Source organism: Grus americana, chromosome 15, assembly GCF_028858705.1.
Source record: "Grus americana isolate bGruAme1 chromosome 15, bGruAme1.mat, whole genome shotgun sequence".
NCBI lineage: Eukaryota > Metazoa > Chordata > Aves > Gruiformes > Gruidae > Grus > Grus americana.
In genome coordinates this window covers 16608641-16633189 of record NC_072866.1, presented here as the reverse complement: position 1 = coordinate 16633189, position 24549 = coordinate 16608641, and the positions used below count along the sequence as shown (strand labels likewise).

General features: G+C 43.8%; 2 protein-coding genes across 7 annotated transcripts in view; one reads left to right on the top strand and one right to left on the bottom strand.

Annotated features, from left to right (window-relative positions):
- Positions 1-108: 108 nt before the first annotated feature.
- TMC7 (transmembrane channel like 7) lies at positions 109-16222 on the bottom strand. Of its 2 annotated transcripts, XM_054842501.1 has the most exons (17): positions 16022-16222; positions 15531-15768; positions 13899-13976; positions 12750-12898; positions 12229-12396; positions 11960-12045; positions 11272-11417; positions 10503-10650; positions 9046-9216; positions 7445-7602; positions 6398-6512; positions 5752-5849; positions 5243-5426; positions 4291-4421; positions 3879-4034; positions 2409-2487; positions 109-1258 (listed from the first exon to the last, which is right to left on the bottom strand). In XM_054842501.1, the coding sequence occupies exons 1-17, from the start codon at positions 16092-16094 to the stop codon at positions 1199-1201; spliced, it is 2238 nt and encodes a 745-aa protein (XP_054698476.1). In that variant the 5' UTR covers positions 16095-16222; the 3' UTR covers positions 109-1198. The 2 variants fall into 2 exon arrangements, with proteins under 2 accessions (XP_054698476.1, XP_054698477.1); XM_054842502.1 differs by lacking the exon at positions 13899-13976 and having other exon boundaries at positions 16022-16220.
- Positions 13987-24549, top strand: part of TMC5 (transmembrane channel like 5) — a 32245-nt gene continuing 21682 nt past the window's right edge. Inside the window, exon 1 of one of the 5 annotated variants that reach the window (XM_054842497.1) lies at positions 13987-15479. The gene's annotated coding sequence lies outside the window, so the exon portion shown is untranslated. Of the gene's footprint in view, positions 15480-19570; positions 19813-19898; positions 20128-21120; positions 21261-24549 lie in introns of those variants that run through there. The other 4 variants (XM_054842496.1, XM_054842499.1, XM_054842495.1 and 1 more) reach the window with 4 other exon arrangements.

Below are 24549 nucleotides of genomic sequence, written 5' to 3'. Positions count from 1 at the left end.
CCTGGCTGCCATGGGAACGGGGCCGCGGCGGGCGGGAGAGCTGAGGGGCCTTAGGCCCGGCCGGGGCCGCGCAAAGCAAACCAATTTAAAACTATCAAACACTGTGTTAAAAAAAAAAATAAAATCATGTATTGAATGTTAATTTCTTTAAAATGAAGACAGAAAACATTCGAAAACCTTATATGAAAATAACACTCGCACACGTGAACTAACAGAGCGCTACTGGCAAATTTCAAGTAACGAACACAATTCTGCACATAAAGTCCTTAAGCACAACCTTTAAATGAAGGAAACAGCAGTCTACTTCAAAACACTGTCCGCTCCGAGTCACACAGCTCCATCACTTCGTTAAGAGAGAAGAAGCATGAATTTCAAGTGTACTGACACGCAAGTTTCTGAATGCTGTTTCCAAACTACAACTCGACTCTCAAATATTCACATTTTAGAAGAAAGAGAACAGTAGTCATGATGTCTGTACAAGACTAAACCACAGGTAATAATGCCTTAACATGCTTAAGCAGCCCCAGAGCTGCTTTCCCTGCGACAGGCGTGCGCCGCGCGGTGACCCGACTAGCTGCGTCTCCTGCTCCCAGAGCTTATTCAGAGCTTCTCTGAAGTTATCCAGTGTTTAACTGCACCTGCTAGTTCAGAGCAAAATAAATACCAAAGCTTCTTCTCTAAAAATAATTAGAGAATTGATTTCAAACCCATGCCGTATTTCCTTCTCCTATGCGCTATTTCAAAATACTGACGTACGTCTCTCTTTTGCTTTGGTTTTAAAAGAGAAGTGAGTTGGAACCATGTAAAAAACCACACCTTTCCCTTCCCTCCTGATTCTTAAAGCATAATTTGTAAAAACAGTACAAAGTTCTTAAACAGAGTTTCAGTTCTGATTATTTTACCCCAAACCTCTGAAAAAAATAGGGAATTAAACCCCAACAACCCTGAAATTGTAGCAGCAATAAAGTGTCCTACCACACAATTTTTTGGACAGGTCTGACATGGTATAAATTAGCTAAACTTCCAGTCTTGGAAACTTTAAGGCCCACTAGTGTTGTCAACATGAAGCCCATAAGCGTCCACGACAGACCACAGTGCCAGTCAGCTGCTCAGTTTTTAGGTGCTGCAGATGCTTCTACTCTTATCTAGCGGTTCTGGGAGTTTCAGGAAGTCAAGTTCTTCTGGCTTTTTCTGGTTTTCAGGGATGCCTCTGAGCTTCTGTTATCTTTCTGATGAGGAATAGCTTGTCACGGCTCTCCTGGAAAGACAGAATAAAAAGTGCGTGCTAGATGAACAGGACTAGTACAAGTTATCCATAAACAGCTGATTTCTTTGTTAGAAATAAATAGGTGTGCTCACCACATTGTACTCTAATTAGCGGTTCCCAGCACGCTCTTGACTGCCCGAACCATTTTACGTATTTTACAATAGTCTTGACTTCATTTATCTCATGTTAGGCCACATACTAACAGTTCTGTCTTGAGCCCAGTAAAAACATCTCACACACCTAAAAACTTAAAACCCTACTTCCAAGAAGCCTAACAACAGTGAACAAACAAAAATAAAAAGCACGCAAGGATTTTCAGAATTCCTAACTGATTTGGGAACCCTTGAAAGAACAGTAAGGCTTTCCCACTCACAACTCTCTCCCCAGCACAGTGTTTTTCTAAGGACGGGTTGTTAGATGCAGTATCTAAAAGCAGCACATACCAAGAAATGGGTTATTTTCTAAGAAAGTGAGAAGTCCTACTAGTGAAGCAAGATTCTGACTATGGCAGAGTGACAGACCGCAGTATACGAGCACTATCAAACTGGTGCACGGCAGCAGCTTTTGATGGCCGCAAAGAAGCATGTCTGCAGTGGCACTGTTCTCCACAGGACTCGTTAGTGGTGACCGGCTGCCCCCCCCAGTACCTGTTCCTGCACTCAGAACAGGACCAGGCCTGTGTTCCTACTGCATCACGTCTGGAGGGAAGGGTAGGGACGTGGGTGCCTGTTTGTGGGAGCGGAGAAGGAAAAAAGAGGTGGGGGTTGGGTAAGAGGGGAGGTGGAGGGGACAGGAGGCACAAAATTCAGGTTCTTGTTTGGCAGGAGAAAGCATGCAGATGGGTGGATTTAAGCAAGGCAGCAGATGAAGAACGGGCACACCCCTTCTCAGAGACATATCCCACGCATGTGTCGCCTGATACCACCGGACTTTCCTGCAGTTGCAGCCGATAGCCAAGAAAACCAATTGGACTGAAAAATGCTTTAGTGCTTTGGTTATTTTTCTTGTGTAATTCTTCACTGCCAGTTCAAACACCAAGGCTCCAGATGACTACGCAAACTGTTGTTCCTCTGCATGCCTGATTCCTGACACAACACGGAAAACGTCAGGGGTACAGAAAAGACAGTGGGTCACATCTTACCAGAACCAGTTGTTCCCTCAGCTGCTCAACCACTTGTTTGTGCGCTCCAGCCAAGGCAATAAGATAGAACATAATAAGGCTGCAAACAACAAACCAACATTAAGCGTTAGCATCACGCGAAACAGAATTAGTCAGGAAAAGGCTGCTATGGGCCAGAGGAATTGTTGGTTTGTGCATTTGCTTCAGAAGAAAAGCTGCTGAAGAAAAAAAGAAATTTAAAAAATCAATATACAGCTGGGGTGGGTTGGGCACAGCTCTGCTCAAACGCATCTGCTGAGGTATTTGTGCTGTCAGCAGGCAGGGACGGTGCCAGAGGACGGAGAGGAAGGGCCACTTCCAGACATTACAGGTTGTGTTCTGACAGCTCTCCCTAGACTGTCAGTTCCTGCCCTGCTCCAAGTGTATGTATGGGGCATTGCTCCTCAGAAATTAAGTTTAATGAGGCTTCACTGGAGTAACTCTTTGCCCATTGGGGTTTCTCACTACGCTAAGCAGCCACAGATCGGTATTGCAGCCATTCCTTATAGCACACATTCCAGATGTAATCTGTGACCCGCATTATCCACACTGCATTAAATGACAAAGTAGCAAGAACTGGAATGGCACAAATGTCTACATAAATCATGTATTTTCTTTCCCAATAATAAGTAGTAGGGTAGCAGTGCAAGTTTCATCCTCCACCTCTTACACAAGCCAAAATCCCAAACCAAAAAAGAGGACTTGCTATTTCCTGTGGATGCAATAATAGGTTCAGTTCAGGAGCACACATAAATGTGTGTTAGGGAAGAAAGGGCTGAGTGGGGTCTGAAATAAACTGCATGGTTTCTCAAGTGTAGAACTTGTGGAAAGTGTCAAGTAACAACGCTCCAAGATCTAAAAACAGCTGAGTTAAACTGAAATGAAAAAAATTCCATCTAAACATAAGAAAAATAAAGCTTTACTGCAAGAGTGACCAAGAACTGGAGCAGGTTGCCCAGAGAGGTTGTGGAGTCTCCACCTCCGGAGATACTCAAAGCCCATCTGGACACTATTCCTGAGCACCTGCTCTACTTGACCCTGCTATGAAGAGGAGGGTTGGATCAGATGATCTCCAGAGGTGACCTCCAGCCATAAAAATTCTGTGATTCCATACTGAATTTTATCTTACAGAATGACTGGTTGGGGGGCAGGGTGTGTGTGTGTATGCTGGTTTGTTTTAACCAAAGTTTGTGATCACAGGGCTTGCAATACCAATTTGCAGAATGATTCACAACTAACACTTTTGAGAAAGACAAGTGTGGGACATGCAAGAGGAAATGGAATAAGGCTAATGAGTGTGAATAAACGGGCAAAGATATAAAAGCTGGGGATTCACATGGACTTTTGACTGCAGATAGAAAATCTGGTCTAATAATCATTTGGTATCAGTTCAGTAAGGAAGGAAATGAGGCATGCAGCTGCATGACTGAATCAGGTCTCCGCAGTACTCACCAGATGACCACAAAAAAAGGCACTGCAAAGGCTTCTGACGCTAAGCCATGAAGGACCTGCTGCAGACTCACTGGAAACTCCAGTATTGTATCTGGAACAACTGCCCATGAAGTGTTAAAATTCCTGAAGGGCCCGCATGCCTTGGAGGAGGGGATACTGTCAAAGAAGCAGAACAGAAAGGAGTTGCTACACCAAAATGTAAAGATAAAGTAATCCAACACAAGCCTAGCACCATTTTGCTGATGGGGTGAAAATGTCCTTTGCCTTTAAAACTGTAGTTAAGTAATAATTTGATTTATTATACACAATATATTTTATTCCAATTTCTCATTCCAAAGCTGCATGTCTGTTTCTAGGGAACTGACAACCTTAGAGCAAATGTCAACTTCATGGAAGTTAAAATGGAACTTACTGTGCTATGCTCATTCCCAACGGAATAAAAGCCAAGACGAGCCCAATCAACAGCACCACCAAGAAGAAAAAATTGGAACTTGATGCTCTGATAGGCCTAGCTGCAGGTTTACATGTGTGTATCAAACTGATCTGAAGAGGGAAAATGAGGAAGACAGTTACCAGTACAACTATATACATATGTCCAAGTACACTTTCCTCACCAACTCCATTTTCCATGCTCAAATCTGCTACCCGCTACTACATAACCACCCTGCCTTTGATGTACATGCACTGAAAAGGGCTAAGACAAGAACACTTTACATTCTAGTCTAAGTCAATGTCTCCTATTTTGGGTAAGGATTTGATCCAGAGGGCCTTGTGCACTTGCAAAGAGTCAAATGACAAAGTCATTTGGTGTGTGATCCATGGCACAGCCTTTAGCTCTGTTCTATCACACCCTTGCTGGATACATCCCCTCTTGCAAGATCTAAAATATCACTAAGAATTTGTGGCACAGGAGGAGCCGTGCGGTCATAGAGCAATGCTTCTGATATGCAGAAATTACATCTTGAACCTCCAATCCAGCTTGGATTACCCATTTTGCTTCCAAATTTTTAGCAGCTTGGCAAAACATTGTCCAAGTTCCAAGCTGTGCTGCTAGTGAATAGAGTATTGCAGAAAAGTGTTATAAACTAGCTTTATTACATAAAAAGGTTTCATTAAAAAACCCAGACAAATAATTGATGAGGTAGTTATTGAACTGTTGGTTTGCTTGATTTCAAAGCAAAATTCTACCTTCTCTTAAAATCGAAAAACCTACAGAAAATGGCATACCATTACCTCATTTCCAGTAGACTGCATCCTTGGGTGGTTTTAGGGGTTTTTGTTTGTTTCAAATCAACTGCATACCTATACTACAAAACCCACAGAGATGCGCTCAATTGTGTGTGTTTACCACACACTGTCATTACCTTTTTAATGTAAAAGATGATGAAGTATTTTATAGTTGCTATTGCAGGGAGAAGTGGTGAAAAGAAGGTTCCAATCCAGCAGATAGTCTGCCCATAAATGATTTCCAGGACATTGTCAGAAATTCCAAATTCCGGCAATCCACACCACTGAACTAACTTCCAAGAGCAATGAGTAACTAACAACCTAAACCCAAAAAATATCATTAGTTCTAAATTGAAGTTATAGAGCTTAAGTGAGTTCTAACACATATGGAACACACAGATATTTAGCATTCAAGCATTAGATAACATAACAGAAAAATGTCTGAAGAAAAAAAAAAAAAAGACTCAAATATCAAAAACTACACAAGTCAGCTGAATAGCTCACAAGTGCTCAAACCACCAGAAATATGTTTATGTTTTATTTTAAAACTGGTAATCTGCTTAGAAATATAGAAAATTAAGAGAAAAAAGAAAACGTGTTTCATACGTCATTTGCAAAAGCATGGTCAAAAGGCAGAGATACTTACTTTCTAGGAAAGTCCAGAAACAGGGTCACAGCAATAATTATAATAAAATCAAATATCATCAGTTTATACATTTCTTGCCCAACATCAGATTCCCAGCACTACAAAAACAAATCAGTAAAACCAAGATTAGTAGTCAAAATAACAAGTGAAAAACAAATCTGTCAATTAGTAAAGCAACAAACCTCTCAGTCAGTTAACACCATAAAGTTCAAATTGTATTAACTCCCATTTCTAAAACATTTAAGTGATTCAGAGCTTCCACGCCAAGCTGTTTGCTTGTTTTGTTGGATTTTGTTTGCTGTTTTGGGGTTTTTTTTGAGGAAAGACCATTTGTCTTATTGGAGCAAAAGGTGGTAACACAATTGTCTCCAAAACAGCGCTACCTCAAACAATCCTCATGGTAGTCAGAGAGTCTATGCTAAACGATAATCTGCCGCTGGACTAATTCTAATCAGAGTTTCAGACAAACAAAAGATGTATGTAAGAACTGTACTGGTGTGCACTGAGCAGTAAGAATCAGCACCAGGTATAACATGAACAGCAACTCCAGGTCTGATTCTGGATACCTCTAGACAAGGAAATCTCATGGAAAACAAATCTTCATTCACAAGTTCAGATGATTAAAGACCAAGATAAATCTGCTTACTGGATGGAGTTTGTAATTGTATCCACAGGCCTTACACTCGTCAGTGGTACAGGAGATCGAACTCCAGAGCGAGAACAAGAGAACACCGATATTGGCCAACCGAACAAAGACACACCTGGAAGAAAGGCAAAACCCAATTCCAAACCTGCCAAAAAAAAAAGAGCCCCTCCAACACCTGGCTCAACTTGCACAGGAGTCCAAGGAAGGCTTGAAACACAAAAGGGTTGTACAGGGCTTTAATGGAATAACCAACTAGATAATTAATAAACACATTTATTTTCTTAGTAGGAAGTTAAATTGCTTTTCGCCTTCCCTGCTTTAGGCTACAGTCCCTTGTTTCTTTTCTCAGTATTGTTTCTAGGTCAGTCGTTTCAGCTGCAGATCTTGACCCTGCAATGGGCCACAATTCTCTCAAGTCCGGTTTGAGTGGCCAGGTGACACCTCTGTGTGCAGCATTTCCCTCTCAGGTGGCTTCAGGCCTCCAGAGGCACTTAGCCAAATTGCAAATACAAAGCACAGGGGCTTGACAGAGTTCAGATGCTTCAATCCAGACCTTACTGCCTTAGGCTGCCAAAGGCTAGTTCTTCATGCTCTCACACTGAAGTATCTTTTACCCTAGAACTTTTCACTTCTGCCTTGAGCAAAGCCTTGCTTCAGTCATGGCTGTACACACACATTTGCTCATTCAAAGAACTGCTGCACGCAAAGCGGCATGAATCCACAGCTCTGCAGCAACAACTTCCCTACTGACTATTTATTCAGGTTGTTGAAGATGTCCAGATCACACAGCTAAATGGGACTGAGACAGAAACTTGGACGCTCAAATGACTGCACTGTACTATCATCAATACAGGAGGCTGTTTTCAGATTTAAAATTAGTTTCCAACTAAACACATACCAAACAATGCCTGCTTAGCTTCCAGTGCCCAGGCTCCCCAGTGCAGAGTCCAACCTCTCTGCTTCTTCAGATTTGAATGCTTATAATACTTCTAACCTACTGAGAACAAGTTGTTGAAACATCCAAGGCCACAATAAAAATGTCTTTACCTCATCAATGTCAGCCTGATTTCATAGGCTGGTGAATAATCTTCAAATCTGATCAGAAACCAGAAGATCTGAGGAGCAATGAAGTTGGCCAATGTGATCACAATGGAAGGCAAATACTGCACTAAGAGATTAGCCTGGAAGTTCATATTGCTGATATCCTGTACAAGAAGAGATGAGAGAAAGATAATACTCAGAGAAACACACCTTCCTGACATCGTGCTCTCTCCAGCTACCCACCAGCCTCTCTTGTCCAGGATCCAGGTAGCATCTTTTTACTCTGTCTTCATCTCCCACCTACATTTGGAACCACAAGCCTGACCACTGCTTGCTCTCTCTGCAGTTTGCTGCTGCTTACCCTTGCTTTCTCCTGCTCCCTTCAAGCAGTAACTCTCCCCACCTCCAGGTATGACTATTTTAGCACTTCCTCAAAGCTTCTGTTTGAAGAGGCTCCTTGCACCAAGGCTTGTGTCTGACTCTGTTGCCTCACCCAGCACTAAGGCTACCAGCTTTTATGCCTATGCCAAAGCACAGACACTTTTCAAGGTATTCTCACTGGTGCCAAGCAGCTCCCCTGACTTTCTTACCATCTTAACGAGTTCCTCTACCTACTCATGTAGGCAAGGTCAAGGTATCAATCCTTACACATAAAGCCTGCAGCAAGTAATGCTGCTGTTCAAGTTGTTCAGTGTCATGCTATCCTCTTTCTCTGCCCTCAAACAATACCTCCGTCACAAACACTTCTTTAAGTCCCTGTTTCAGGTTTCTCTCTCTGCAATCCTGGCAGTTTACCGAAGTTCAGAGTTAGGTCCACCACGAGTCAACTTTCCCCATACACAGCCAATGCCCATCCCATCATCAATGAACAGAGGGGAGAAAAAAAGTGCGGCCTCCATTCATCTCAGACTAAGTCAACCCTGGGGTCCTTCAGACAAGTCAATTACTGTTGTGAAACCATTGAAACTGTTGTCTGCTCTTGCTGTTCTGCTTCTGAATTGCTCTCCCCATCTGCTTGTCCTGCCAGGGGTGAACAACCCCACTCAACCTGATTCTTTCCACTACTGATGCAAGAACCTTTTCTTCCGCAAAGCACTCCCTGTTCAAAGTCTTCCTGTTTCCCCACACAGCTGCAACTCAAGCCACAGTACAGATCATAATCTTTGCTCTCCCCTTCCCTTCCTGCTCATTTTGCAGTTGAGCAGCGAACCATATCAAGAAACTGATCACTATGAAGTTTGTTTGAACCGGATCAGTTCCCTGAGCCAGTTCACTGCCCAGACACACAAGCACTTGTGCTAGCAGATCACGGCGAGGTGAGGACAGTTACACGGGAAGGGAAGGGAGGGCTGCTTTTCCTGTCAGCTGCATTAGCTCCAAGGCAGGTGACACTGGAGCCTCTGTATCAAAGGGAGACATCACTGGGGTCTTTTTTGCACATGTTTCTTGATCCTTCTCATTCTACTAAAAAAATCCTATGTCTGTAGAATGGATTTTCAGATCCCTTGCATGAAAGATGCTATATTAAGATACTTGACTCTTTCACAATAGTTCCTCTTGCTGTAATCATCAGCTCCGATTGTTCTAATGTCATGGCTGATACTTACATTGGAGTTTTCTTGAGAGAAGTCAGTTGCTCTAAAAATAGAGTAGAAACATCCTGATAGAACTGCAAAGACAATTATATTTATAAATATTCTCAGAGAGTAGATGCGTAGCTTTTCTTCTTTTGTCCTGTCAGCTATTTTTTGCTTCAGTCTTTCTTCTTCCAAGTCTGTCTACAAACAAAGGAAAAAGGATGTGTAGTTTTCTGGTGCAGCATACAACACTTGCCACAGTACTGCATCAGTAACGTATCTCCTTGAGCACAGAAAGACAACTTGTCTGTTTATTGAGACAGTGATCTCAGACAGCTTGCTACTAAACACTGAAGTGGGTAAATCAGCCCACTTATTTCCTTACTTCTGCAGGTAAGTAACCAGTCCTCACCGCTATGGCTCGTAGTTCCTTCTCCTCCTCCTTGTGAAGGAAAATTGGGGGACAGCACAGAGAGAAAGAAGAACAGTCGTGAGGAGCTTGTCACGTAAACTTGGTATGTTCCACCTGAGCTGATGTGAAAATACAGTGTTGCCTGTGAAGGCAATTTAACCTGGGCAAACCCACAGATCACCCAGGTATTTTCTGAGGACTTACTTCCATCAAACAGTAATATTAATGAGCAGGATTTCCTAAGGTGTGAGTTCTAGAGGCAAAATGTGGTAAGTGAAGGAGGCTTTGGTTATATGATGAAAAAAGATGACTGTGAATTTTACTAGAGCAGAAAGCAACTCACTGTAATTTATGAAATCTGTAATTACTGCTTTGTGGTTTGAAGTGGAAGTATCTTTTCAAAGGTAATTGTTTCACTACACAAATCTCTGCTTCCAATTATACAGACAATAAAAAGAAGGTACTGGTTTCACCAGAAAAGCCTTTCAGACTCTGTTTTCAGAGAGCTTTATGATTTGGGAAATCTATTAGCTGCATCAGTGTTTTGTATGTGCATGTGTGTCATAAAGACACCCAGCAAAAAAACTTTCAGTACCTTCTTACTGCCACAATGCTCTCAATTTGTATGAAGAGTACCATCTGAATGTTATACCTCCCCAAACAACTGCCTACCACATTGCAGACTTATAATCCAGTATACTCAAACTGATTCCTGACAGTAGGAGGGTTTTGCCCACAGCAGGGATAGCTTTTCCTGTTGGATTACGTAGAAACTAACACAGGAAGCAGGACTGGAGTGTGAGGAAGAGGCAGATAAGACAAGCAGCTAACAGGTTGGCTTCAGTTCCCAGTGCAGGGGGGAAGGGCCATCAAGCTCAGTGCCAATCCTTCTCACATTGCACCACAACTCTAGCTACCTAGAAAGCATGCAAGAGGATGTGGGCTGCCCTTCCCCCAATAAAAACTACTTCAATCCTTCTTATCCTTATTCCAGTATCTGCAGAATCACACACCTCTCTTTTTAGCCATCTAAGCTACATGAAACCGTAATCATAGAAAAGTGAAAGTTACTCACTTGGAGCTCATATAGCAAGCTGCGATGTTTTAGCCGTGCTGCATTTGGATCTGTAATGCAGAAGTCCCAGCCTGCAAAGATTTTGTTACAGTAACTCTGAAATTGATCTTCACTGTGCACCAAGTTCTGCTTAAATCCTCCCACAGACCTAGAGAAAAACGCAAGTTTACATCATTCGTGAAAAGACATATTTTATCCACAGAAAATGAAACAAAAACCCACACCTCAAGCAACGTGGCTCATCAAAGACTAAACGACCTCCCCATGAGCAAACAGATGCATTTGCTTTGTATCAGCAAGTCTCAAGGAAGCTCTCAGCGTGAGCTCTGCAATGAGCCAAGTCAGCTGAAGCCATGACTGACACAGGTTACTTCCCTCTGCACTAAGCCACAGTCACACCTTCTCGCCTCATCCGCTGCTTCCCTGACACTGCAAAGAGGTGGCTCAGGAAACAGAGATGGCGGAAAAAGCAAACAAACAAAAAGAACCCAAAAGAAAATCCTCCAACAACTACTGTATACTTGAGGGTCTTTTATTTATATGTATGCGTACATATGAAAAACTAATAATTCAAATCTATTTATTTTTATTTATTTTGCTGGCTCAGTTTCCCAAACACAAAGGCTAATGTGGCATGGCATCTTCGAGCAAAAGATTCTCCATTTCCATATAAACCAGTTCTAGAATGCAGCATGTTCCCTACAAGCAAGAATGCAACATAAACTGTCCAATAAGGTAGGAGTAAATAAAACTATACCAACATCTTTACCTTTTTACTACCCAGAGGAGACTTAATGCAAGGTAGGCAAACGTAGCCAGCAGATATGCTAGTGGCAAGTTGTACCTCAGGACAGTGACCCATGCAGCATCTACCGTGTAATAGCCATAAAACAAACTTGTGACTTCAAGGAAACCCTATGAAAACATGAAGTTTAAAGAGAGTTTCTAAAAGTAGCAGCAACTGCCCCGTTAAATTCAACCTGGCATTAAGCAATCATTTTGTAAATTTAACATTACTATTGGGGCCCCCAGCAAGCTACAACAGTCTGTAGCTTCGAAATTCTGCCATTGCCTCTACCAAACTGTAATGCAATGCAGACACTACGTGCTTAAAATCCTCCCGCTCTCCTATCAAAGAGCTTTGTGACAAGGACACTGGGACCCTACACAGAGAGCACAATAGGCAGTGTGCTCCAGAATACGTACCGTTCAGCAGCTGGGGAGGAGAGGCGCAGGCTGCAGCACATGGCCAATTGGGACTTGGGGATGCTCAGTAAAAGTCAGTTTGAAAACTCCCTTTCTCACAGATCAAGGTTCAAGGCTAATTTTACCCCAGTGGTGCATATGCCTTATCATTTTTCAAAATTATCAAAACTTCATTCCCCAAGTAAAATGTTTTCATGTTTTACATGTTATGCGAGAGACAGAAACTTAATAAAAACCATCTGCTTACTTACAGTGCCACTGAGCAAATCTTTGAGGTAAGTATAGAAGTAAACAAGTCCCTTATTACCACTAGGGTTATAAACTGTGCAGTAAGGCTCTGTCAAAAGAAAGGCAGGAAAAGTCACTCAAATGGTAATGCCCATTAAACTGCAAGATCAAGTTAATTCAAACATGGCAAGTTCTTACGAAAAAAGCATTTCTTTGTCCTGAGAGGTAGAGGAGAAGCTGATGAAAAGGGGGAATCTTACAAACAACAGCAGTACACAGAGAAGATGTTTACCTATGTTCTTTGGAGAAATTTTAACAAAGCTACTGTTGAATATTCCATATGTAGAAATGACAGTGGGAAGGGTAACAAAACTGAACATCAGGATAAAAATTACAAAATTCAGCAGGACCAGAAAACGGAGGAAGGAGAAGTAGGACTGGACGCCGGTACCAAATTTCCCTGGGAATAAAAGAAACATGTGCCAATAATTAAGATGATAAAAATCACTGAAAATACAGAATGAGCAGATTATAATTTCACTTACATTGAGTTAGCTAAAGAAACAGTACCAAGGCTAGTTTTAAGTACTTCAGGCTTTTAGCAATATAACTGCAATGGAAATGTGACTTTTAAATCATTTTCTCCAATATATTTCCCTCTACCCTATCATGGATTTTACATCAGCAATAATAAGGGAAGCAGGTAACTTCTTAAACAGATACAGTTATATCTGAAACTATGCTCACATGTGTAAAACTACCAACAACAGAAGCAACTTCCAAGAACAGAAATCAACATCAGATAATAAATACCTTCTATGCTGTGAATATCATGTCTCCAAAGCTCCAGGTAAGATGACCACTCCTTGACACCATTGAGAACTTTTTTCATTGATTTACTGCTAGTTATTTTCCACTGCTTCAATCCAGGTAAATATTTTATATCAGCCTGCCGAGAGTCCCTAAAAATCAAGAAATACAGTTACTGAGCACAAGAAATACTTTTTCACTACACGTGACAGGGCCGAGCACAATGGAGCTGCTTGTAGCCTTCAGACGGATAGCACAGTGCTACAAGTTGGAGTAATGCAGGCTAGCTGTCCCCATCCGTTCCTCCTGATAACTGTGACATCAACTTAATTCAAATAGAGCAAGTCCTCTCACAGAAAACACTTGCCTCTCTTGGAGGAAAAAAAAATAAAAATCCAATTGACAATAGCACAACACAAAAAAATCATGTAGCCGAACTTCCTGGTGGGATCTCAGGGATGTGGCCAGAATTATTTCATATTTACAGATGGCTGGAAAAGGAAGAGAAGATTCTTGCCTCAAAATTTCTGACCAGAGCATCTTCACCAAGAGGCTCTTAAAAAAACCCCTCTAAAATATTTAGCTTTCCTCTTTCTTTTAATGTTATAAATGCAGCTGTTCAAAATAGAAAATTATTCTTTTTTTGTAGAAAATTCACAGATCTCAAAATATGTTGTGGGGAAAAAAGTTAAAAATATAGAGAGCTATAAAGAGGCTTAAATTTTTCATATGAATTTTAGATTTTATAACTTTAACTTTTCTATCACATTCCAGTACATAACAGAAAACAAATGTTATTAAAAGTAGTCATTTTTAATTATTCAGATTTTATAGCATTTTGAAAAATTCGCTGCAAAGTGCCAACTCAATGAATTTGAGAAAGTATTTCTTTGCCGACATGCGTGGGAATGTACTGTTCTAATAATAAGCTGCAAACATTGAGGATGTGCCACAAACTGTCTATAATTTTTAATTACGTCTCACTTACAGATTTTCATGCTATATGCATACATTTGCATTTTAAAAATTGCTGCATGGCCAGCGACAGCATCAAGGAGAATTCTGAGTGGCTCAGAGTTTGCATTTCATTTTTTCCTTTAAGAAACCTAAAAAACAGACAAAACTTCCCAGACACATAGCTTGAAGACTGACTTGTATGCAGAGAATGTTGTTCCAGCCTCTGATGCCACTGAAGAAGGGCAGCAGTTAAGCACCCCTGAGGACACCGTGCTAGAGTAGAAGACAAAGGTTTCAATTTTAAAAGACTTTGTACACAACCCTATGTAAGCGCATATGCCACGCCACTGCCGCGTGTGCTGTATGTGAACAAAGTTCCCACATCCTTCTCAGCTGAAAGCAAAATTAGCACCTTGGCAGGAAGCTGAATTAAACCCTGTATGCAACAATTGAACAGGCAAGCAGGTGACCTAATCTTTAAGTGCAAATACAGCTACTCTCAGAAGATTTCATTTTGTGGTAACTACAGGCTGCAGCATGTGCTGTTTTAAAGAGACACTTTGGAGAACTATCTGGCCCGTGTTTGGTCTGCATTTTAAATAAAGGCGTGGGCTGCATATTCATTTGTGTTACAGAAGTTGAGTGTTCAGCTTTCAGGACGTTTCTATCAAGCATTTTGTGTTGGCAGCTGCTGCACAATACACACAGATTACTGATCCGCAGAAGTGCCAAGAAGCCCCACCAGAATCTCTCAGCGCTAAAACGTGTAAACAAGCTTGGGACATCCCAACTCCGTTCCTAAAACGCACCATGGCCACAAGACCGCAGTTCCTTTTTCTTGAAGGACTGAGCTTTAGATACCCAACTTCAAATAAAAATTCAATATATCAAGCACTTTCCTTTACCATGACCCAGATCTTCTGTTCCTTGTGTACAGGCTGTAGGGTTAAACTTAATTCCAGGGTCAGGCTGTAACTCGTTTCCCACTGCTCTTGCAAGCGAGTAACCAGACATTAGTTGTACTTTCAGCACTCTCCTGGTTCATAACCACAAAATACTTGATTTAAAGGTGAAGCAGTTCCCTGACAATGCAAAACCACATACTGTACCCTTTCTCCCCAAAGCAGCTTAGCCCAGCAGCAAGACATGAGACAACAAGCACAGAAATACAGGCGTGCCAAAGCACATCCTTTGCGATCCCCTCCCTGCTTGGGTTACCACCAGAGGGGCAGGAACTGCTTACAGCTCACAGCAAAGATCAATTTAAAAAGGGATATGGAAAAAAATAAAAGGTCCTGCAAAACTTCTTTCCACCTGTATTGAGCCACACCAGAGAGTGCAATGTCTTTTGGAACAACTGCTGAGCAGACTCAAGAAGAGCAGCACTCGCACAACAGAAGGAAGTTGCTGATGACAGATAATCCACAGTGACCCTTAAAAGCACAAAACAATGAGGCAAACAAACAACAAAACAAACAAAGGAACACAAAAAGGAAGCCAGTGAGAAACGCGTTTGGCTGCTGCAGGTTAATTCCCAGTTTTGACTCATTTCTTCCAACTCAACCTACAACTCCCCCCAGTCAGCTACTCCCTCCCACCAGCCAAGAGCCCCCGGCCACGCTCCCGCAGCGGAGGGGCCACAAGGAGCCTGACGCATTTTGGCACGAGAACCTGGGCAACTTCTTGTCAAAACCACACACCACAGGATGAAACACATACAGGGGAACCCAATTCTGCTTCAGCCTTCAATCGTACCTCTGTTGTGTTTAGGAAAAGGTAATTGGTTTGGGTTTTTTTTTTAAAAGGAAAAAACGTGTGAAGATTAACCTTAGCCTTCTCTTCTCCGCGATGGTTAAGGGGTGCTCTCTCGCTGGGAGAACAGGCAGCTCTTGCTCCGGCCCCCGGGCCTCAGCTCCACGGAGCCTCACCGAGCCCTGGGGGGCCGCCCGCCGCTCCTGGGTGCCCCCGGCGGCGCCACGGCGCCTCAGCGCCAACTGGTAGCTGGGCAGTTCCTGCAGGAAATCCACAGGTGCGGCGGGACGCGTCTCCTCAGGAAGAAAGACCTCTGCGAGAGGGAGGAAGCATAGGGGATGCGGAGCGGGGTTCGCCATAACATGGCACCCCGCCGGCAGCCCCGTCGCGGCCGCACCCCGGGACCCTGCAGCGCTGAGGGAGGCGAGGCGGGGGCAGCGCCGCTCCCTCGGTCCTTCCTTCCCTCCCTCCCCTCGCCACCTGCCGGAGCCGGCTGCCCGCCGGTGGGTGCTCCCTTCCCGTCTGCGCCCCGCGGTGCTCGGTACCTGCCTCCCCCACGCTCTTACCACTGCCGCCGCTGCTGCTGCTGCTGCCTGGCCGCCAGCCCGGCGGCCCCATGGCGGCCCTGAGCCCGTTCATGTCTGCGTGGGGGAAGAAGCCAGCGTCCCGCGTCGGTGCTGCCGTTTCCGGGCGTTACGGAGCCGGCGAGTTGTGAGGCGGCAGCCGCCGGAGAGCCGGGGCCGCTGGCGGGGCGGGGGCGAGGCTCCCCGCTGGGGCCGCCTTCCCCGGGGCGCCTCGCCCGCAGGGGGCGCCCGCAACCGCCCTCCCGCAGCGCCGGGCTCCGGTGGCCGGGGCCGCGCTCGCCCCTCAGGCGAGGAGCCGCGGCGGGACTCGGCCCCTTGCCCGGTGGCACCGCTGCCCTCGGCTGAGCGCGGCGGGGCTTCTCGGGGCTGCGGTGTGTGTGTGAGGGGAGCGGCTGAGGCGCACTGGGCCTGCTCCCTTCTGCACCGGCAGCCCTGTCTTTAGTCCTGGCCCCCCTTGCTCCAGAGCATTGCTTCGTATCCTTGAACTTGTACGTTTAAAGTAAGAGGTTTGTACTTTGGGACATCAGAGTCTTTTTATCCCTCTTACCCAGGGCTTTTGTTACAAATACCGTGAGGAAGCACAGCGGGCTGTAAAGACTACTAGCAAACCACCCTCTGTGTTAGGATGAGGCGAGGCCTAAGCGTCCCGCGGTGTTCTGACTGCTGGGCGTCTTACAGACAGTTGGCTTAGAAACAGGTTTTGTTTCAGCGTCTTCTGTGAGCATTGAATGTCCGTGCTGGTGTTGGGCGCTGTAAAAACTTCTTACAAACTCTGATATTTGGTCAACTCCTGTTAGGTCGCAGGCCCAAACTCCCTAGCTTGTTCTGAGGGAGCGGAGCCCGACAAGGGCTGCAGCGGAACAACGCAGCTTTACCCTTGAATGTGAAAACAGCGTGAACTGGAGCAAACAAAGTCAGTAGGTGCTTGGATCTCTTTTTTCCATCTGACAGTGGATGTTTTTTGTGTTAAGTTGTAGTAACCATCCCTGAGAGACTCATTTCTTGGAATGAATCTCGCCTTCAGCGTAAAAATAACAATGTGTTGAAACAGAAAACTAAACCTCCAGTAATTTCAACAGTATTACATATGGGGCAAAAAAAAAGCATTTCTAGCATTTCTTACGGTATTTTACTGGTAGTTAAATCAATAACCAGATTTTTCTGAACATTCCTTACTTTCTGCAGCACTTTCAAAATAAGTCATCATTAGGTTTCAGGATGCTGAATCAGACATAAATGTTTCTTAACCTCTCTCACCTGTGTGTCATCAGCTTAGGTACGTGATTTTCAAATTGCTTTATTAGCAGTAAGGATCTATGTGGATAATCAGTTTTTATGATAAAACCATAAAATGTTATTGATGAAAAGGTAAGTTCTCAAAGTAATTTAGATGTACTTGTTTATGATCAGTACATTGATGTATTACTGGCAGAGGAGAAAGATATACCTGAAGGGGAGTTGTTCTGAAACACAGAGACATGGAATTAAAGCGCAGGAATTTCCTTATTGGACTGAACTGCTTTAAAAACCCAACACTCTGTAGGTGTTCTTGTCTTCATGCTGGTAGATTGGTCTAGAATATAACTGATAAGGTTTTCAGCTGTTTTTCCATCAGAATAAGCTATAACTTTCCCTCATCCTTCAATAAGTTACTCTGGAGGCTAGTGCAAGAAGGATTCAAGCCTATTGCTTTTTTTCCCTTCTCTTTATGACAGATCTCCTAGATGATTTTTCCCAGGTGGGACTTTTTTGTGCAGCAAAGGCTGATGCTGCGTGACAGCTGCCCTCCCCAAAGGCTGGGCTGAGCTTCAGCTTGAGAGTGTGCAGGATCGGCTTGTTTGTAACAGAGCCGGACACCTCAGTGGTGCCCATTTACACAGGGGATTCTGGTTCCTTGGTTGAGTGTCACATTTCATGGGCTTCATTTGAACAACTTCCAGCTGATCATTCGTGAAAATTCAGGAGATGGAAATTGAAACCCCTGGGTAGCATTCCTGAAAAATTGTTTAATATTGTTCAGCATTCATGCTAAGCGTGCAATTCATATGCCAGATACAAGCGTGTATTGCACCACCAGAGCCTAAGAACGCACTTTTATTGCTGCCTTGAAGCCAACCAAGCGTGGGCCGTCTTTGTGTTTGGCTGTCAGTATAGAGCAGGGCCAGTCCTGCCTTTAAATAGGAACACTTACGGTGTAAGACTTCTCTAGGGGTGTCATCTGGGGGGTCAGGTTTGCTTTTTGTGTTTCATTTCTTACCACTAAGAATACAAAGCAGAAAGGTAATACATCTGCTGATTAATTAGACTCTTTCTGAAACTCCATGTACTAAAAAAGTATTGGGTTAATGACCCTGTGAGAATAAATTTAAATAAAGATTGGAGGAATTGAAACAAGATTGACTTTCCCAGGAATTTTGTGAAAGCATTCTCTATCCTCTCTCTTTGTGGTTGTTGAGAAAGCTTTTTAGACACTTGGAAATGTTTCAATGACTTTTGTGGATCACAGCAATCTCAGGTGAGAAAACAGGAAGACAGGAATGCTGAGGAGGGGACAATGGGTGATTCTGCCAGAGCCTGACAGTCAAACGCAGGGAGTGCAGTAGGTTCCTCTCGTTCGTTATTTGTCCAACATACCTTATTCACAAAAGCAGCAGTTTTCAGTCTGGACTGAGCGTGGAAGCCAGTGCCATATACTGTTTCCTGTGATGCTGGATATCTGTCTGTCACACGTAGTAACACCATGTGTTTCCAGGACTTTTTCTTTTGCATGGTTCCTCTTCATAATGCCACAGTTCAAAAATGCTTCTAAACATTCAGGGAAGTTCTGAGGGATTATTTTAATTTTGGGAGGGTCTTGTGTTCGGCTACCCCCGCGCTTTCCCTGTGGCCTGTGCAGTGTGCAGACAGCTCCTGGATCAGTACAAGAGATCTGCAGACAAGTCCTCTGGAGTCATGCCAGGAATGTTGCTTTAGGCAAAACGTAATCTTAAAGTAATATTAGAAAACTTCACTTAAATCCATGTTGAATGCGTCTGGTACAAGATAGACATGTTTTACCCAGTTTAGGAGCTGGAAAAGCACTAGCCATTTGGTAAAAGTGATCCTCAGCCATTACAACAGCACAGCATCTGAACACGGAGCAAATTGATTTGTTACAGATTCCCCACTGCCTAGTGAGGATGACTTTAATCCAAAGGTCGACAGGGGTATTTTTCATTTGTTTGTTTGGTTTTTTAATATTGCTGACCGGAGAAGTTACTTAGGAATAGTTGCTGGAAGTTTTAAGATGCATGTTTTTTCTGGGGAGATAAAATATGCTAAAATGGTGTAACAAGCTGTATTAACACAATGCTTGAAAGCAAGACATGTGGGGAGAAGAGGAAGACAATAAAATTCAATACTTCTGTGTCACACTAAAATTCCTTCTGGTCCCTACTGAGTACAAGAAGACAAGGCTGGTATTAAATTCCCTATCCAGAAGCTGCTAATTACTGCCTGTATTAGCGTGGACTGATGTTTTCATCCCTAGATGAGCCCTCCTTTAATACAAATCAAAATACGTGAGGTCAAGATTGTTCTTTATCTCTGCTCTACAAATGATTAATCCAGGGATAAAGGTACACATCATGTGTCTGAAAACGGTTTCTTTTTGTCCTTCTGTTTTGGTCTTACTGCGATCCAGGCCAAAAGCAAAGCATGTTTAAATTCATGGAGGGAAGGAGACTGAATATCGCAGAGCTCAAACAGAAATAAAGCAACGTGTTCTCCAGCAGGTAACACGAAATGGACTTTTTTCTGTTGTTTTCCTTTCCCCCTCTGAGCTGTTAGAGCAGGACTTCAGCTCGCCCTTGCCGGGGGGTGCAGTTCCGTGCACAGCCCATTCGGGGAGAAGGGAAGCGAAGCGAAGCAGGCGGCCACGGCGGCACCCCCCGGCAATAGCGCCGGAGGCGGGTTCAGAACACCGGGAGGAGCCGCCACCGAGGCGGGGTGCCGGTTCCCCGGGTGCCGGTTCCCGGCGCGCCCGTCGAGGACGCCGAGGCACCTGGCGCGGGCGAGCCGGGGCCAGGCAGCCCTATCCCGGCAGGCAGGTAAGGGGCCTGGGGCCGGGGGTCTCCGGGGCTCGGGGCTGCGCCACGGCCCCTCGCCGCTGCGGCTCTGCGACTTCAGCAGCGGGCGGTAGGGCCGGGGTCGGGAGCTTGCTGGGGTCCGAGCAGGGTCTGCACCAGCTCTCCGACAGCGGGGCTGGAAGGTGGTTTCTCCGTGCATCTGGTCTGGAGGAGTCACCCGAACTGCCTGACAGGCGACTGCGATTTACTAATGTTTGCTGTTAAGTTAGAGCGATAAAACTGTTAGGGCTGGACTGCAATGCTTGCTCGGCTTCTGCTGTCCGAGAGGTAAATAGCCACACAGAGCGGTGTCCTGTCCTTGGTATCAGCCCTGCTTTATCATCCCATTTGTCACATAGGATCTTCCGCTGTCTTCAGCTGGAAGGGCTGATCCCATGGGGGATTCACAGCCACATCCTATCCTGATGCATTTAGCCAGTGTGCCACCCTTCAGTCTGGGAGGTGTTGCACCAGCCGTGCTGGGATCACCAGCTTGCAGCATGGCATCTGCTTTCACTTTGGTGTAGCTTGCGAGTTGGAGTCTGCTAGCTAGTGAATGAATGCGGTACTGCGTTTTCCAAACAGCAGGTTGTGAGTTTTGTACGTTACGACAGGTAACGGGAAGCCAGAAGTACTTTTGTATTAAATAGGTGGGGGAAATCTCAGGTTTAAGTATCCGTGTTCTTTGTGGTCAACCATTCTGTCACTCCCTCAAAACACACAGCCATGCTATTTAAATACTACCTTTTTTTGTCCTGTCTCTTCCTTTATGCCCCAGTCTACAAAGGTTGAAACGTTTCTATGCATAAGATTAAATACACATCTAAAAGCCAAATCTTTACATCCAAGATTTTATTGCTAAATCTCCGTCCCGTAGTAACGCTCTGTTATGCAAATCTGCAAGCGGTAGTGTGTGGGAGCTGTGCTAACTTCTACTTCCACTTGACCTAATCTCACTATGGTGTCCTCTGCCAGTCCTGGAACTGGGAGCAGCCTGATCCTGCTCTGTGCAGCAGAAGCAGCCAGTTGGTAACTCTGGAGCTGCATTCGAGTTGCGATAGTTAAAGTGTGGGTGCCACGTCCGTCCTGCCCACGCAACACAGCCCTGGCGTGGGGTAAGGACAACAGCGGGCTGCGTGTGCGAAGCCATGTCGTTGAAATGGCACCTGTTCCGGGCTAATATGTCAGTACTCCGCCCAAAGCAATTGATTTCAGTTTACTTCTTTGTTGTTTTTTTGGTTGGTCGTTTGGTTGGTGGGTTTTTTTCCCGGAGTAAGCTTGTTGGGAGGACTTCTATTCTTGCCATAAAAGTGGTAAAGTGGTGATGTGGTGTGGTATGTCTGTATGGGCTGATATAACACGAACTAGCACTCTATGGCGGTGTTCCCTTTCACACTTTTTGTGAAAAAGCCTTTAATTCTGACTGGTATGGTCCAGAGTTTCTGTATGTTCATTGCAGAATAGAACCTTAATGCGCTAACATGTTACACTGTGGTTTAACGCAGCTGTATTTTGTCTGGGAGGAAAAAAAAAATAGTTTATGTGAAATTATTTGTCCAACAATTTGAAAACTGCGTGTAAGGATTTTGAAGAGTTAGGAGAAACCTGTGACAAAACTGGTTCTCTTTTCTTCTGACTGGTTCTCCCCAGCTATTTTCTAGCTTCTTAGTTGATTTGCTAGAATATTGTGAATAGCTTTTGTTTTCCCTCAGGATTATCCGAATTGCTGCTTGTGCAAATAGTAATGAGATGACAATATCCTAACAGGAAGTTAAACTAGAAATTACAAACAGAACAATGCCTTTTTTTTTTTTTAGTTCAACAAGATTGTGTATCTTTAAAACCCTGTTTATTATCTAAAATGACCATATCTGTAGTTTTCATAAGCTTTTCCAAATGAACTTGTGCATGAGACTCCTGTAACTGATACTGCTCATTAAAAGATAATTTGAAGGTTGCATTTAAAGTGGATAGGTATCCATTGCAAGTACAGAATAAACAAAGCTTGTCTTTAAGGCAAAACGTTAGACCTGTTCTAGCAAACAGTATCTCATGCTTCTAATAGACCTGCTGTGGTAGGCTGCCTTTCCACTGAAAGCAAAAAACTGATTCCAAACAGGTACTCACAAACCGCTTCCTTTTTTTTTTGTAACCAGGCATTTCCTTCAAGTAGAAGTAGCTGGTAATGGTGGTTAATAGACAGACTTAAAAAACTTGTTTTGCAAAGCAAGATTTAGTCCTGCTATACGCAAAGAATGTGATAGTCTGCAGTTTGGAAATTTAGTCACAAGACTGACTTGCACTGATATGGATTCTTGCCTTAGCCTCTTTTTCCCCACTATAATTGGACGATGAGCTAGGTAATATTTTTCAAGTGTTAAAGAAATAATGCAGAGTTCTGTTCATGGTTTCTTATTCTTGTTAATCTTTCCTCTCTCTGCCAGGTATACTGTTTTACTCTTCAGTTCCCTATTTCTAGTTTTAGTGATTATATATCCCTGGTTGTTCCTCTTTACCCAGTGCTCGTAGTTTTCCCAGTGGAGTAAGTTTGCAACTTGTGGTCAGAGTTAAGAAAATAAAAGCAACAAAGCAGCAAACAGAAAGAGACTTGCTCTCAAAGGGTTCTCTGGGGAAGGGATTAAATAATGCAAAAACACAGTGATACGTACTTCAGTCCGTAAGAATTGCAATCCTGTGGGGCCTTTTGGGTGGAGAAGCAGGGATTTGGTAGATTAGGGAGAGTACTATGAATTTCACAGAATTAATGAAGTATCTGAACTTGCATCCACTGCCATGAAGCAAAAACTCTGAAGTGTGTGCTGTGTCTTTATGACACTTTACTGGACACTAAAATTTAACTATATATGTAACGACTTTATGACTGTTTCAGGAGCATGTTTGTAATAAAGGTATCTAAACTTAGGTGAAGAAGTAGATTCCTGCTTGAGACACTGCAAGCGCGAAGTAGTTGGCAGTCCTTCTCCAAAACTAAGCAGCCACAGGTGATAGAAGGGATTTAACTTGCAAACAAAGTGAACAGGATGAAAATATTGTAGTCTTACTATACCTGGGAGTGGGAGGAGGAAATTACAGGAGGAATGTTAAATAGAAAGGACAAGGCAAACAAGTGAGTAGGTGCAAAGAATGGATAAAGAGCAGATAAGGAGCAGAGCTCATGACGCTGAAGCGGGAGCTGGAGGCAAGGGGAGCAGCCAGCTGAGAGCAGAGAGTCTGACAGTAGGATGTTCCCCATGTCGGACAGACGCTTTTTGCCTGCTTCTGCTGGCCTGACTGGCTGCTCTCTGCGCCCTGCTCTCACCAAGGATGGCTGGGGGGACACGAGGATGGGATCTGAACTCTGGTAGGCAGCAGTGCACTACTGGACTAGGAAATACCCTCCTTTGTGAGCTCAAGATCCAACAAGCTGTTGGGAGAGACAGCAGCATTGCGACCATAATGGGGATGCTGTTACTCTGTCCCTTCCCAAGCTGGTGGTATGTCCTCTGCCTATGCAGTAGTAAGCAGATGTGTCTTTAGTGCCACCACATCATCTTTCACTGGGAAGATCTTTTGTAGCAGAGGCACAGTTTACATTGCTGAAATTGATTGAAGGTCTAAAATAGCAAAGTTGACATTGGCTCCTGTAATGGGCCCTGCTGACATCAATAAAACCACAGTGGAAGGCTGGTAAGAAGTGGTGTTTGTCAGTGCAGACCGGGTACTTTTGCAATACGCATGAGGTAAGTTAACTTCCTTGTATGATTCATGCTTGTTTCATTGCTAATATGTCAATTAAAGATCAGGTTTTCTTGAGTGCACTGTTTGTGGTGTCAGTTCACAGGCTCTTTAGGTTTTCTGAGAGGCTTTCCTGGTTTGTTGCAGCAGTGTTGAAACTATCTGGATTGAGACAGTAGAAGAGTAGTGGTCAGTACTGGAACCTAGTTGCTGATGCAGCATGTAATCTAGTTTTAACTCTGGTCTGTCTCTCAAACTCGCTTTTGGCTTCCAGAAATCAGTCTGATTTTTTCAGTATGAATCTATGTGGACCATGTTATATAGGACGGGGATTCATGAATAAAAATAACTTAGGTAACAGTGAAGCCCTGTCCCGTCATACCCTACAAAACTAAAAGATCGTTATGGAAATAGAACACGTTCAACCTTCTGAAACAGTTCTTCCATGAGTTCTATTCCCTTCATTCAAAACTATTAAGTCAACTATGATGTAGTTCTGGAACTTACCGTTTCCATTCCTCTTCAAGATTTGTGTAAGTAGGATTTACTTTATGTAATCCTTTTCACAGAGGGATTACAGGTAAAGGATTTGAAGGTCTAAGTGTCTTTCCTGAAACTTGATACCAGGAGAAAGTGCTATTTTAGCAAGACATTCCTGTTTGATTTCTA